The sequence below is a fragment of the Teleopsis dalmanni genome, chromosome 2, assembly GCF_002237135.1.
Source record: "Teleopsis dalmanni isolate 2A chromosome 2, ASM223713v2, whole genome shotgun sequence".
NCBI lineage: Eukaryota > Metazoa > Arthropoda > Insecta > Diptera > Diopsidae > Teleopsis > Teleopsis dalmanni.
The window spans coordinates 86,946,542-86,960,908 of NC_051847.1; the positions used below are offsets into that span (position 1 = coordinate 86,946,542).

Below are 14,367 nucleotides of genomic sequence, written 5' to 3' on the forward strand. Positions count from 1 at the left end.
GTTATTTGTGTTTTACTTGAGTATTACCCCGAGTAGTTCGTGGAGCAGACTTAATATAAACTGAAAATTTATTTTTAGCTTCGATTAAAGTACTTTTTGGAAAGTAGAGGTTCCAAAAAGAGGTGTATCGTTTTTATTAAATACAACAACCAAATATTTGTTTATCTTTTTTGTATGAATATGTCAAAAACAATATTCTTAAACTGTTCAATGGTATGCGGTATGTTCAATGTATTCATTTGCATTTAAAACTCATTTGAAATTCGGTGGAACTCATTTGTACAAAATAAGATCCATTGCACGAATGTGGATCTTATTTTCACGTATGAGAATTTGTATACAGAAATCAATCATTTACTTCTTATTTGTGATTTTTGACCCAAATCAGTTAGTTGACGCCAGAGTAAACGCCATATTACAAAGCATTGATGTCAATAAATTTAATATATTTATATCAATACATATATACTATATATATATGAGACGAAGCTCAACAGTTGTTTTAAATGAATTAAGAAAATGGAATTGTAACTAAACAAGTACATTAAATTAAATATACTGGAAGTCTATATACTGGAACTGTTCTTGATAGACCTACATGAGTTGGAAGGTAGACTTTCATATTTTTCTTTTTTTCATTCAGTAAAAAACTGAAAGCATCGAAAGCCCCAATGTAAGACTTGCAATCACTAAAATCAGTTTCTAAGGTTCCAATATTTGCCTTTTCTCCCAATGTGGCCACAAGTCTTCTCTATATCATACTTACTTCATCCATCTAAATTTTATAGTCTAATATTTCCTAAGAAATCATTTTTTATTTAATATAGTATACGGTCAGTTTCACGAATATTAATCAATGGAGATATATAATATTCTATAGTAAAGTAAGCTGTATATAATAATTGATTACTTATTATTTAATAAGTTAAGTGAAATATCTTTTACTTAATATATATTAGTGCTTGAATTCCATATACATGTTTTATATATTATATTCGATATGATTTTGTTTAATTTTATTTAGTTTTAATAACATGTTAAATAAATAATGCGTTAAAATTTTTTAAAGTGTATTTCGGATACTCCACGCAAACATCTGTTTTTGACAGTATTGAAATTGGCGCGGCGTTAAATGCTTTTCATGTCGTTAATAAATTTGTTGTTTTTAGTTAATTTATAAATAATACAATTATGACTACTACAAATAATGAGGAAATGTAAGTTATAATCAAATTAAAATAATATATATACGTTATACATTTTTCATTTTCTTAAGGCTTGATTGGAAGCGCTTGTGGCAATTAGTTTCTGGCATTAATTATGAGACTCCCGAGGACACCGTTCAGACTGAATTACTTAGTGTAGCAAAAGAACTTGAATGTGGGCTATTGCAATTTAAGGATATGAGTGCATCTACAATCGACATTGAAAAGTTATTACAGCAAAAAAAGCAAGAAAAATTATTAATGTTCACACAGCGCTTGCAAGAGTTGTTAAACGTGGAGTCAAAACAATGTTGGGAGATATTATGCTATTATCTACAAAATGAATATCGCGGTTCCGCTAGTTTACTGACTGTGCTTCTATCAACTGAGACTAATATGAGTAAACTGCTAGATAATATTTGGGGCTATTACACACTACAACGTATGATTATCTTAAAAATAGTCAAAAATCTCTTCATATATTTTAAAGTACCTAGTCATCCATATCATCATGAATACGAAAAAGTGGTTGAACATATTTCAATAGAAAAATTGCAAAAGTCTTATTTAAAACAATTAGAATTTTTAATAAATGAAAAGCCGCCAGGTAAGCTGGCGTCAAGAGAATTTTTTAATTTTAACGAAAAACTAATTAAGTGGTCGGAACGGAATGCACGAGAGATAAATGAAGTATTACACATATTATTACTGATAAGCGAGCAGTTGCCGTTTACATTAGAACAAATCAAAATATTATTTGAGTGCTTTAAGCAGCATGCTTTTGGTAGGCAGCAGCAGTACTTCGTTAGCAATAATGGCTTGCATCAAGAACTAATACAACGTATCACTTATTCGGAACTCATACTCTTTCTAAAATGCGTCGATTTTAATGATGTCGAGAAATGTAAAGATATTGCTTGTGAAGTAATAGATGTATTGGCAGATGATATTGAGCGTATGTACCACAGGCCAGAGAATGGACCAATGCTTTTGGCATGGATGTTGCTTAATTTCCGTTTTAAAAATGCAGCTGAAAATTTGGAGTCTTCTCGTAAGTTTAGGTTATTCGGTAAACGAGCTATTGACCTAGAATGCTTTAAATATTTGCGTAGTATGCTAACTAATGAAATGCTTAGGGTAAGTACATTTATATATATTGCCCCAGTATATTTTTATTTTAAACATTATTTTTAGAATGATAGTCTAGTGTCACAAATTGCACGCAGAACAGTGCACAACCTGCTAAACTATATGTGCGACTTATTTGACAACGATGGCACATGTGCTAGTTACCCTTTCATATATGAATTGCTGGCTGAATTACTCTCTTGGCCCACGTTAGCGAAGCAATTTTGTAGTTCCGGTAAGTCTTAAAATAAGTAATTTAAATATTTATTTTAACTAATATATGGGCCTTTCTTTAGAAACTGGCACACGTTCCTTGTATAATACATTATTGGAAATATTTCCATATAATTTTATGCACATATCAATGTTGGCAACTGCGTTAGTAAAAGGTGGTCAGGGAGCATATGTAAGTTTTTAGTTTAAATTGTATTTATAATAGATCAATTTATTTTTTTTTAAATCTTTTTAACCAGGTTAAGTCTCAGCTGGAAGAGTTACCAATTTTTACTGATACGTATGAGCACTACGGTACTGTTTTGCGTGCAGTCAGTGTAGATGATTATGTGCTCACAAGAAACATAAATCCTTTTCCGCATATTGATTATACTATTTATGAAGGAACAACTGTTGTAGTTATGTCCCGTGAAGAAGGCTATTGTGTGCATTTTCGAAAGAATGTCAACTATTTCAATGTCTTGCAACATGAGATGAATTGTTTGCTTTCAAGCACTACGCAGATTAGTAAAGATTTTATAAAAGGTGATCGGATTTCACGTGTTAACGAAGGACTTAAATATTTGTGCGCTGAGTTGCAACGTACAAAATCAATAGCAGCTATAAGTGCTGAAATGGTTCACCCAACAGAAATGTGTATAGACTTGCTTAACAAATATAAATATCTACAAAATCCACCAGTCGTGCTCTTGGCGAATTGTCTTAATGTGTGCACGGCATTATTGCGTCTGGTAGATCAAGAAATATACTTACGTGTTATTAATTTGGATATTTTGCCTGTTATTACAAATACCACATTGGATGATTTCAAAAAATATTCGATTGGTGTACACTTTGACTCCAAACTTGTTGGTAGCTATTTAGTAGAAATTGAAAAGAAAACTGAGTGCTATGATTTTTTTTTGGCTTACTTAAACTTTTTAAGAACTTATACGAAGGTAGTTTAACAGTTGTATTTTTTTTTTTTGAATGAGTTATTAAAACAGATTTTTAATTCCAGCTTCAACGTCACAATTATTTTCAAGTAGAAATTCCTGGTCTCATATTTTTATTACTTGAAATATTTCCTAACCTGCACACATGGCATTTTCAGATTCCAATACAAAGAAATAAAATTTACGCAGAAATTATGGGTCTTATTTGCGATATATTGGATTCGGTTGCGGTTATCAACAAAACAGACCCAAACTGCGTTAATAAGCAAATGCTCCGTAACATCTGCATTTACAGTCTCTTAAATCTCGAGAACGGTTTAGTATTGCTGAGGTATTCAATATAAATATAATATTTTCTTTAATAAATTACTTTGTTATTTAAAGTTTAACATAAGAATCTCTTCTACAGATTTGTGGCTCTTGGAAATGCATATTTGCAATATGTTATGGAAATGGAGTCAAATTGGATGGTGCAACAGTCTTCTGATATGGTTTTGCTAGTGCGTTTAGCTATGCGTATCTTAATGCAATTGCTGCGATTAAAAAGTACTGTATTCCCCGATGACAATAAACTTTCTCCACTAGAAACTCTCATATACACACAACCAAAACAACGTGATTCTTTACGCATCATATCTGTAGTTACCAGCTATATGAGCAACATATTTGATCGGTGGTTGCCTATACTCTCTTGCAGACTTCTAAGGCGTATAGCTTTACAATTCAATATGTCTCTACTTGCATGCTTGGATATGGAACCAGATCAAATACGTTTGATATTTTTGCAAAAACTTCCGGATGACTTGGAAAGTGATTCAATAAAGGTTGCTGTAATTGAGCTGGTAGAAGCATGTGTAGAGAAACAGCCAGGAGTCACAGAAGCTTTCTTCAAAGTCAACTATGCGTTGGAGAAGCGCCTATTTGAGAAAGAAACCGACAAACAGATAGCCGACAGTATACTAACATTCATTGAAGTTTATTTGAATAGCGTTGAAAAGGATCCACAAATAGTCGCACAAACTTTACCCAGCAAAATTATGAATTTGTTCCATACACTTTGGAAGCAGAATATGCAAATACTTGTCGAGTCATTAATAGAAAAATCTAATTTTTGGGAGCAGCTATGTAGGCCCCTATTTAGTGAATTAAAGCAGAATGTGCGTGCTTATGGACAACTATTTAATATACTAGCAATTGAAGTGTATCGCACTACATCTAAAGAAAAGACTGCAGTTAAAAATTTACTATTAAAATTATTTGACGGTGAAAATTTCAAAAAACTACTGAACTTTATATTTGATTTACCTAAAATTCCATCTGTAATATCGACTGAAAATGATTTAATTTCTGAAGATGTGCCAGATTGGTTAGCGAGACTACAAGCATTTAAAGGACTTTTACTTGTCATACTGAAGAAACAACCGCAAATTGTAGAGCTACCACAGAAACAATATAAATTGTTAGCCGAAAAGTGTTTACACGTTTTAGTAGATAGATCTGCATATATAGATGATCTCAGACCGTTTATAATATTATCGGAACTGTATCTTTTCTTATTATTAAATTGTAAGCATTCTTACACGGAAACTCCAAAAGAGGATGAAGTAATGTTGAAGCAATTGAATAAATTACTCATACGTGTAGCAAGTTGCTATGAAGGTTTACATGTACGTGCTCGTGAAGCTTGTCTCGCAATAACGATAAGAAGTGCCAATTTGCTTACTAATGAGCTCATCGCTGATTCAAGCATAGCTCTTAATTTTCTTCACTCTGTGGTGAGCATTATATGTACAGAGTTGCAGAGCTTGGAGAATTGTGTTAAAGCCGAAGTGCAAACAAAGCTTTCTGCGCCAACCTGTCAAAACTCTTCCACGAGTTCAGTTATTTTAAGCTTGAATTTACTAAAGACTGTAGCGATAATATTTCATAACAATGGTCCAAGAAATTGGGATATGCCTTTTATATCCAGTAAAGTTTTTCAACGTTTGTTAAGTTGCACGAGTTATATCCTGCAAATGCATAGTAAGCAGCAGCTTTCCGTTGAACTCTTAGATGTGCTGTTAGTTTTTGCTAAAGGCAATTGTTCAGGTGAATTCTTACATTGCGATGTGGGGGATTATCTTTGGATAAAGCTATTACCACCGAAGGAATTACTGACGTCAGATTTTACAACTGTCACAAATTCATCAGATAAGTGGACTGCACAGAAATGGTGGCCTATATATGCACGTGGCATTGAGTTGGTTACAATACTTTTTAAAAATCATAATCTTCATTTTCTGAAAGATGTTCTACAATTCGTTGGCATACATGAGGAATACTTAATAGACTCATTAATTTTGGGAAAACAGTCTTTAGAGCCATTAGCAGTAAACCTAATCAAAAGTGCTGTTACCCTTATTATGGAACTGGTGCCATATGAAAAGCAATGGCGGTTGGAGCATGCGAAATCGCTTTTTAATTTAATGGTATTCATTATTATATGTAATTGTATAAATTTATTATTAAATTTGCATAACATTTTACAGCGTTCTTTACAAATACTCATGGGACACTGCATTTCCATGTTTCATCAGCCTAAAAATCTAAAATGTCTGCTCACTGGAGATCATTTGGGTATATTGCGCGAGAATGATAATGCGGAATTAGCAGATGACATTACCACAACCCTAAATGAGTAAGTATTTATTTTCAAGTAAGAGTAAGTATTTATTTTACAAGTAAGAGTAAGTATTTAGATTTTTATCTTATAGTAGTAATCATTATATGAAATATAACCATAGATATGATAAAGATACAACTTAAAGTTTGATGAAGTGTTAAAGCGTTATTTCCTATCTCGCAACCAGAATTAGTTATCAATAAGAATTCTTAAAAAAAGTTTTTTTTTTATATTGCATTATATTTTCTTCAGCTGATTTTCAGCGTCCGTTTGATGAAATAAACTTAATTCTTAATATAAGCTATTGTTTTCCATAGAGAGGTTTTATTGAATAGTAGTAATAGATTCTCTGATAAAAAATCCATGTTCATGTCCATAAGAGCGTTGAATTCACGTCTTAAAATAAATTGTGGAAGATATAATGCAGAAGCTGTTTTTGTCATCTCTTATGCCTTCCAATGGGAGAAGTCTCTAGGTGATCAGTGTAGCGTATCTCTTCACAGGCGACACAACTCCTCTAAAGACGAAAACTTGAATTTATTTTTATCAGAGTAAGATTTGGAACAAAATATCCCAAAACTGTTTCTTTTTCTCTTTTAATTCCCATTGACTCGCCTTGTATAGGTAATTTTGTTTTAAAATATATTTTAAATCTTTTTTTTTACTATTCATTTCTTTTAGTTTGACAGAAATTATTATTCTCTGTGTCAAATGCTTGAAGCACTTCAGTCCCACAATGATTGATTTGATATGTGAACCAGAATTTGTGTTAAGTAAATGGGAGCCCATATTCGAAATAAACTTTGGTGCACCAAAGCTTAATGAAAATGATGTCTCCCTTTCATTTGGAACGGCGCTTAGTATAGTAGGAGTTTATGTAAAAGCACTTAATCTGGTAAGTGAAAACGAAATAATATTTTAAAAATGTATGTAACATACATATATGACTTCTATTTTTATTTTAGCAAAATTATACTTTTCACGAGGTACCATTGAATGTCATACCCAATCATGCTGATACTACGAATGCAGCAGAAACACAAACTATTAGTCGACAGAATAATACCCGAAGACTTATTTCGAAATCTTTGTCAACTACTTCCGTATCATCTTCCAATTGTCCGTCTAATGAGATGTTGTCAAATTTAGATGGTGAACTATGTCTCATGGCATTAGAACATATACTCACATTAGCTGCTTCACAGTGCATGTTGACACTTAAGAATGTACATATGCCGCCAAGGGAAAAGCAGCTTGTCCGACGCGAAACAAATACTGAAATATTCGCATTCTACGAATTTGTGCGGAAAAAAGTGATAGTCGATCAGCGAGAACATAAAAGCATTTGGTACCGTCGCAAACACGGACAAGTGCTTATGCAGACTATAGATGATGAACAGGAAAAGGAGAAAAGCAATATGGATATCGATGCTGCAGCTAAACCTGCACTTAGTTCCACGCGAATATCAACAGATGCGAATAGGAGACATTCTTCCGATTTACGAGTTAATGTTGTGCGTCGTTTACATTTACAACAACAACAACTTCAACGTACACCGGCACTCGGTGGAAATTTAAATATTTCCCATCCAATAAGTCCAATCCTCGGAGTAAATTCAGAATCCAAAAATAATACACCCGAATCATCTACACCATGCGTTAGTCGATCACCACTGCGACGACAAGGTGAACCCATGACACACGAGGATAACGTTAAACGTTTTAGTGTGACTTATGATGTAAATGATCAGGAGCATGAAGAAGACGAAATAGTATATTTCTCGCCTGAGGAACCCAAGTACAGTCCTTTATCGTATGTACAATTAGTAGAAGAAGATTACATGCACTTCTTATCGAATATTTTCACGGTTATATGTCAAGTCGATTAGGTTGTCAAGCGCAAATTTTTTGCAAATAAAATTTATTTTTGCTGGCAAGCGCGCATTTTTATAAATTAATTTAAAATAGAATAGCATAGTTTCATATTCTTTGCTGTTATTTTCTGCTGTAAAACTGTTGCATACCGCAACGTCACTGTTAACGGCGCTGCTATTTTCAAAACGTGCAAAAAATCGTATTTTGAAGTCTTGTTGCCATACAGAAAGCATTAGATGTTAAAATTATTCAGTATGTGCGAAAATAACAGAGTTTTTTTTTTTTTATTCAAAGCTAATAGCAACACGTTTTTTTATGTGTCCGTTGACGAGCCTCTAACTTTAAGAAACAACAGAGCTTTTAAGCGAAAATGTGTTGATAAGCGATAGCACATGTTACCAACACAAACAAAAAGCATGTGCTTGGTCTACATATACCGAACACGTTAAAGCGTGAAATGAGAGTAGAAAGGCCGGTAGTGGAATATGTTGTGCGGCACTGCTTATCTCTCTTTATCTCTCCACTCTGTACGCTCTGTAAGAAAATTAGCATTTTTTACGGCATGTTTTTTTTATAATTTTCTGCTAATTTTTTTTTATTTATTTTTTTTTACTGTAAAGAAGACTTCTGCGACCCATAAAAAAACTTATTTTGGAAGTTTTTATATAAAATAAATAATAGTTTAAGATAAAATTATTTCTGTTTTAGTATATTCAGATAAAAATTTTTAAGATAAATATATTTTTTGAGATTTTTGTGTTAGCAAATTTTGATAAAAAGTTGTTTTTGTTTGTTTAAATTTGTTAGAGAAATGGTACTACTAATGAGTATTAAAATATTATTAAATCCTAGGTTTATTATAAAACATCTTAGAATCGCAAGTATGTATGTTTGGATAAAAAAAATATTCGACCACCTACCTTTGTTTTGATATCAAGTGTTTTCGTACTCGTTCCTTTTTTTGCCAAATTTATTTTCTTACTTGAGCTTGATATCAGAAAAAAACACCTCGAAAACCCTCTAAAAAAACACTTTAAAAAAACTTTTTATTCGGCATTTTGAGTGTGTAAGTATAAGTTCTTTCAAGTACGCGCATCGACGAGCATATTCAGAAAGAACTAGATAGACAGATCCTTACTTACTTAATTATTTGACCATAACAACCCGTTACCGGGTTTCGAACTGTCGCAGCATGTCTCTTCAGCCGCCATCGCTGCGTGCGCGTCTTCTCCAATCTCGTACATCAGGTCCGGTTAGTGCTTCATCAATTTGATCATTCCACAGATGTTGAAAAGAACAACATAAGTATCGATTCATTTAATATTTTCTCAAACTTAGATTGCAGATTTTAAATATATAACTACATTTAATAGTGATCGTATATCAAATAGTTGTGATATTAAATATATTTAATAATAAATTATATTTAATAATATAATTAAATATAAAAGTAACAATAACCAGATGGTGCTCAAAAACTCAAAACTCTAATAGAAACTTTAGTTTTTAAGTGATTGGGTAAGGTTTTTTTTGTCTTTCTTTAAGATATGGAATCAATTAGCCAACAAATTATTTTTTCAAACTAAATATCTGGTTATAGAAACTAAAAGATTATTAATCTTCTATTGTTGAAAGATGTGCATTGACAAAGAATGTCATACACGATCTATTTTTCCTCTTCAGAGCTACGACATTACAAAGTACACCCAGTCTCATAATATATCTTTCTAGTACGCAGCGACCTTTCAGCACTGATAGCAAAGCGCTTAGCATGTTGGGTTTAAGTTAAAGTGACTTACTGTTAACATATATTTCTTGTCCATTTTGGACCATGTTAAGCTTTTCCAGCTATTTTCATCTGCTCAAGTTTCTTTTGCTATACTCAGGTATTGTAAGCTGGGATACCAATAAGAAATTAAAAGAAATTAATGTTAGAAAGCAGAGTGTCTGCTTTGGCAAGTTCTTCTGCTATGCCGTTGTCGCGATGCCCCTGTGTCTCGGTACCCATGTGTATTGAAATTTAGTTAATCACTACATTCAAAAATAATTCTCATAAAACAGTAGTCCAGGAAACTTTACATATTTCTTTTTGTATTTATCTAATATTTAATATTTATTTCTTTTAATGATATTAAAAGATTTATTGATATTTATAAGATAAATATGTTATAGCATTAATGTGTTCAGAACATGAAGTATTTATTTAAAATTAAATTATATTATATATATTATATTATCATATATTATACAATCATTTTTGGCATGTATTTTACTTAAGGGTTTTTTTTTCACCCAGTGACTTTTTGACATTACGTCAGCTCGTGTAATTTATTCTGCAGTTTAAGATGTATGTACTTTCGTTGCTATATCTTCGTCTTACATGTTTAGATATATATAATATGTTTATATATAAGTAAAAAAAAAGGTGACTGGAATGAAATTATATAAATAAATAATAGTTCCACTAGTACCTCTTATATTTTATTATGTACTGAAATCGAAACAAAAAGTTATTACATTAGTATCGGTTATTTGTATGCAATTTCCTTACGAAACTCCATGTCGTTGGGAACGCTATTCATTATTTCTCATTTTAATATTATATTAAAATATTATTTCGGATATATTTTAAGGAAAGAAGTCTAGAGTTATTTAACAAGATTACCTGCCGTAAGGGTTCAATACCACGATGTTCTTAACAGACATATCGGTATAATACGCCAATAACTGCCACATTGAAATGTCAAGGCACTCTGCGGGTACCAATTGAAGCTTTACGTTTAAGTATAGTTTCCTCTTTGGTGGGGGAGAAAGATGTTGTGTATCACAAGCGAATCGACTTTTACAGTTTCTCTTAATCATCATCATATAGATCAATATTACATCATCACGGTGGACAAACGATTCACATGGCTTAAACATGTTCAACTGAAAAGAATTAGCTGTGCCAAAATTCTTCATCACCTCCAACCACTATTCAAAAATGAAAATCTGAATACTAAGAACAGAAAGCTGTTGTATAACCAAATAATTCGACCGTCAAACACTACTATTCGTCAGCTAGAAATTGTACAAAGCCAAAAAAATCAAAAAATACATAAAGAATAAAGCCCTGAAATTATTTACGAAAACTGACAGACTTACCATCACCGCGTTATCGAATCTCAGAATGATTACAAGTCCCTCGGAGAGCTATGCAGATCTGAGGTCAATTATTGCTAAGTCTGATGAAGTGATAAACAATAATCCAGCCAAGGCGTAAAGACGGGTTATGAAGAAACCTTACAGTTAATAGAGATTAAAAGTGCTCAAGTCCCTTGACTCAACTAGCCTCAATATAATAATAATATTGTAAAACCTGTTTATCTAGATGAACTGATTTTACTTCTACAATTTCATTTTATTATTTTTAATTTTGAAAGTTACATTTCGTTGAAGGAAATCAATCCAATAATGGATTTTGAGTTATCAATCGAACTATAAATTTTAAAGTTCAATGCATTTGACTTCTGACTTTCTGCAACACTGAAGCTGTTAAGTTAAAACTGTTAATTATAAACCATAATTAGCATTCAATGTACATTACATGTAATAAAAATGCTTGAGTTGTTCCTAATGGATACACAACAACACCAACAACAACAGCAATAACAAGAGCAAGTCACTAGTCAAAAGTTTTGTTAATGTAATGAAGAAGAGAAGGAGAGCAAACTTTCAGTGTACGTACATATTTGGTATACACTCTGCCACCCTTGTGCAATGGGTACAATCCGCTTATGTTATCAAGACTTTAGCAAACTTATGTGAAAATAGAAGAGCTGAGGAGAGAAGAAATATGGAACAACAACAACGAAATGTTAGGCAGGGAAAACGAAGGCGATAAAATTCACGAATGGTGAACGAAAAAAAATTATGTACTTAACGAAATTCATTCAAAAAGTATGCGGCAAAAGTACACAGAAAAGTTTGTTGTTAGATATAAGAGCAGTTGGTGTCCATCAGTGCCACCGAAAATCCAATCCAATCAGTTGTTTGTGAGTAGGCAAAGAGCGCGTTTGCACGAGAAAGAAGACGGTTAACAGGGAATCAGTGAATATTGGATGTAGAAGAAAAGCATACTTTGCAAAAAACATTATTTGAACAAATCTAAAAATAAAATAAAATAATTTGCATTTTTTGTACTACAAGAGTTGAGAAAAGCAAAGTTAATTATTCATAAAAAATATATTTTTTTGTTTTTTTTTTTTAAAAAGAAAATAAACTAAAATTTTTAAATTTTTTGGTGCTCATAAAAAAATAATGTTTAAAAGTTCCTCGTCAGTTAAAAATTTTTGGTTGTTAAACTCCAATTTGAAGTTATTAGATTTGAATGGATTTGTTGGAAAACGTGCCAAGGCAACAGCTCTGAACCTTGCTGAAAATTTGGAAGACACAAAACTCAACGAGACCACCAACAACGTTCAAACCAACAACATCGTCATCAGCAGCGGCACTGGCAGTGGCACTGGCGAAAGCGTTAACATTCCCAATGCTAATTTAGTTACATCATTGGCGGAAGATCGCTATAAATTCGGTCACGTCGGACGGGAATTGCAGCAAAAGATTGCTTTAGAGGTGAGTGCAATCATCATTACATTTCTAATTAAATAGTAAAATTACAATTTCAATTAATTTCGGTAAATGTGAGAAAAATTTTAATTTAAAAAAATTGTGAAATTATCGATTTTTGTTGCTTTTTAGTCTTCCAAACGAAATGCAACCGAAACATTTCTGTTTTGCGCCACAAAAAATGTGTAAACATTTTTGTATTATTACACAATGTGTAATCGAGTGCTTGATATTGAGTAGTTACAAAATTTACTTAACTTTAGTTAAAGTTAAATATACTTATTAGAAACAATAAAAAATAAAATTATAATAATAGTAAATACATATATTTTTAATTTTCATTTTTTTTTGTCGGAAGTGACGTTTCTTATGACAAAAAGAAACTATTTAAAAGTTAGAAGGGTTTAAATAGTAATGGAAAACAACAACAAAAATTTTAGTTAACTTATCGAATTAAATTTGGTCAGCCCAACTTCAAAAAATTAATTAAAATTTTTGTTGTTGAATTGAATTTGCTCAGCCAAACTAAAATAAATTAACTAAAATTTTTGTTGTTGTCTTTTCATTTCTATTTCATTGTCTTTTAAATTTTTTTTTTTTGAATTTACGAAGATACAGAATCCCCAGAGTCGTCAATTTATTAAATGTATTGTTAAATATAAAGATAATTGAGTTTTAATATCAATATCACAATTACTTTTGTATCTAACCTAATATTTAAGATATCATTCAGACAAATATTAATATTTATTTTTATAGTATTTAACTGAATAAAATAGCATGCTTAAAAATCTGAAAAAAATTGAAATAAATAAAATTAGATAAAACTAATGCCATATGTTTTACTAAAGAATCATCATCAATCCGGATCGGGTTTTAACCACGTGAAAAAGTATTTTTCATTTACTACCATCTTTCGCTGCAACACTTGCTGTTCTTGGTAGTGTTTCGGCCATTATTATTATGCTTATCATCACCAATATTGTCCATTACACTTGTTCGCAGATTACTTCAGCTTCGTTTTTTAGGGGTTTTATTCTAGGAAACCTTTATTTCACTTTTAATATTAACTTGTGTATTCTTCTCATCAGGTTTGAAAGTAATTCCACCCATCAAAATATGTATGACTGAGATAATGTGTGTTAATATTTAAGAAAGAATTATTTTAATTAGTACCAATATTGGCAATCCATTTTACTCGAAGTCTACCTTTGTTTCGTTTTTAATAGGGTTGCAATTTTAATATTTTGTTAAGAATATTATCCTCATCAGCTTTGAGAGTATCTCCAGTCCATTTTCATTGAGAGATTTGTGGCTTAAAGCGCTCTAATAGTTTGAATAAAAGAATGGTTTGAATTCACTATTATTGATATCGTTACGTTTTGTGCCCCATAAGTATGCAATTGATGTCAATATTGTATTCTTAAATACGGCAAATAAAAAAATTTGAACCTTCATGAATCTATAAAAATTGCTCTTTACATATTGCTCTTTGGATATCTTATATCTTATCTTTTGTTGTAGCCGATTGTTAAGGAAGATCATAAGGAAGAGTATTAGTCACGTTGAAGAGACTAATAATGATTGTGAGATATATGTATATCACTTTTTATTTTCCTAAAAAGGTGTTGAAGCTCCATAATAAGTGTAATTTTATCAATATATTGAGTTGATTTTTCTAAATTTACGAGAAGTGCTATTTGATTCGCCATAAAACTAT

General features: G+C 31.5%; 3 protein-coding genes across 5 annotated transcripts in view; all 3 read left to right on the forward strand.

Moving 5' to 3' along the window:
- The window catches only part of LOC119683666, a 323,964-nt gene that overhangs the window by 106,982 nt on the left and 202,615 nt on the right, over positions 1–14,367 (forward strand). The window lies entirely within an intron of this gene.
- Positions 1,056–8,665, forward strand: LOC119683664 (nucleoporin NUP188). The gene is made up of 10 exons (XM_038097463.1): positions 1,056–1,217; positions 1,277–2,342; positions 2,400–2,568; positions 2,630–2,739; positions 2,807–3,505; positions 3,568–3,833; positions 3,912–5,970; positions 6,031–6,179; positions 6,846–7,059; positions 7,130–8,665. The coding sequence occupies exons 1-10, from the start codon at positions 1,192–1,194 to the stop codon at positions 8,051–8,053; spliced, it is 5,682 nt and encodes a 1,893-aa protein (XP_037953391.1). The 5' UTR covers positions 1,056–1,191; the 3' UTR covers positions 8,054–8,665.
- Positions 12,309–14,367, forward strand: part of LOC119683665 (glutaminase kidney isoform, mitochondrial) — a 41,393-nt gene continuing 39,334 nt past the window's right edge. For both annotated transcript variants that reach the window (XM_038097464.1, XM_038097465.1), the window contains exon 1: positions 12,309–12,653. In XM_038097464.1, the coding sequence (XP_037953392.1) occupies positions 12,339–12,653 (315 nt within the window). In that variant the 5' untranslated portion in view covers positions 12,309–12,338. The remainder of the gene's footprint in view (positions 12,654–14,367) is intronic.

What these genes read in the sequence shown, in the direction of transcription:
- LOC119683664 (XM_038097463.1), top strand. Translation starts at nt 1,192, where the DNA reads ATGACTACTACAAATAATGAGGAAAT. An exon ending in AATCGCTTTTTAATTTAATG is followed by an intron (nt 5,971 to 6,030) that starts GTATTCATTATT and finishes AACATTTTACAG; the next exon opens with CGTTCTTTACAAATACTCAT. An exon ending in ATGTAAAAGCACTTAATCTG is followed by an intron (nt 7,060 to 7,129) that starts GTAAGTGAAAAC and finishes TTTTTATTTTAG; the next exon opens with CAAAATTATACTTTTCACGA.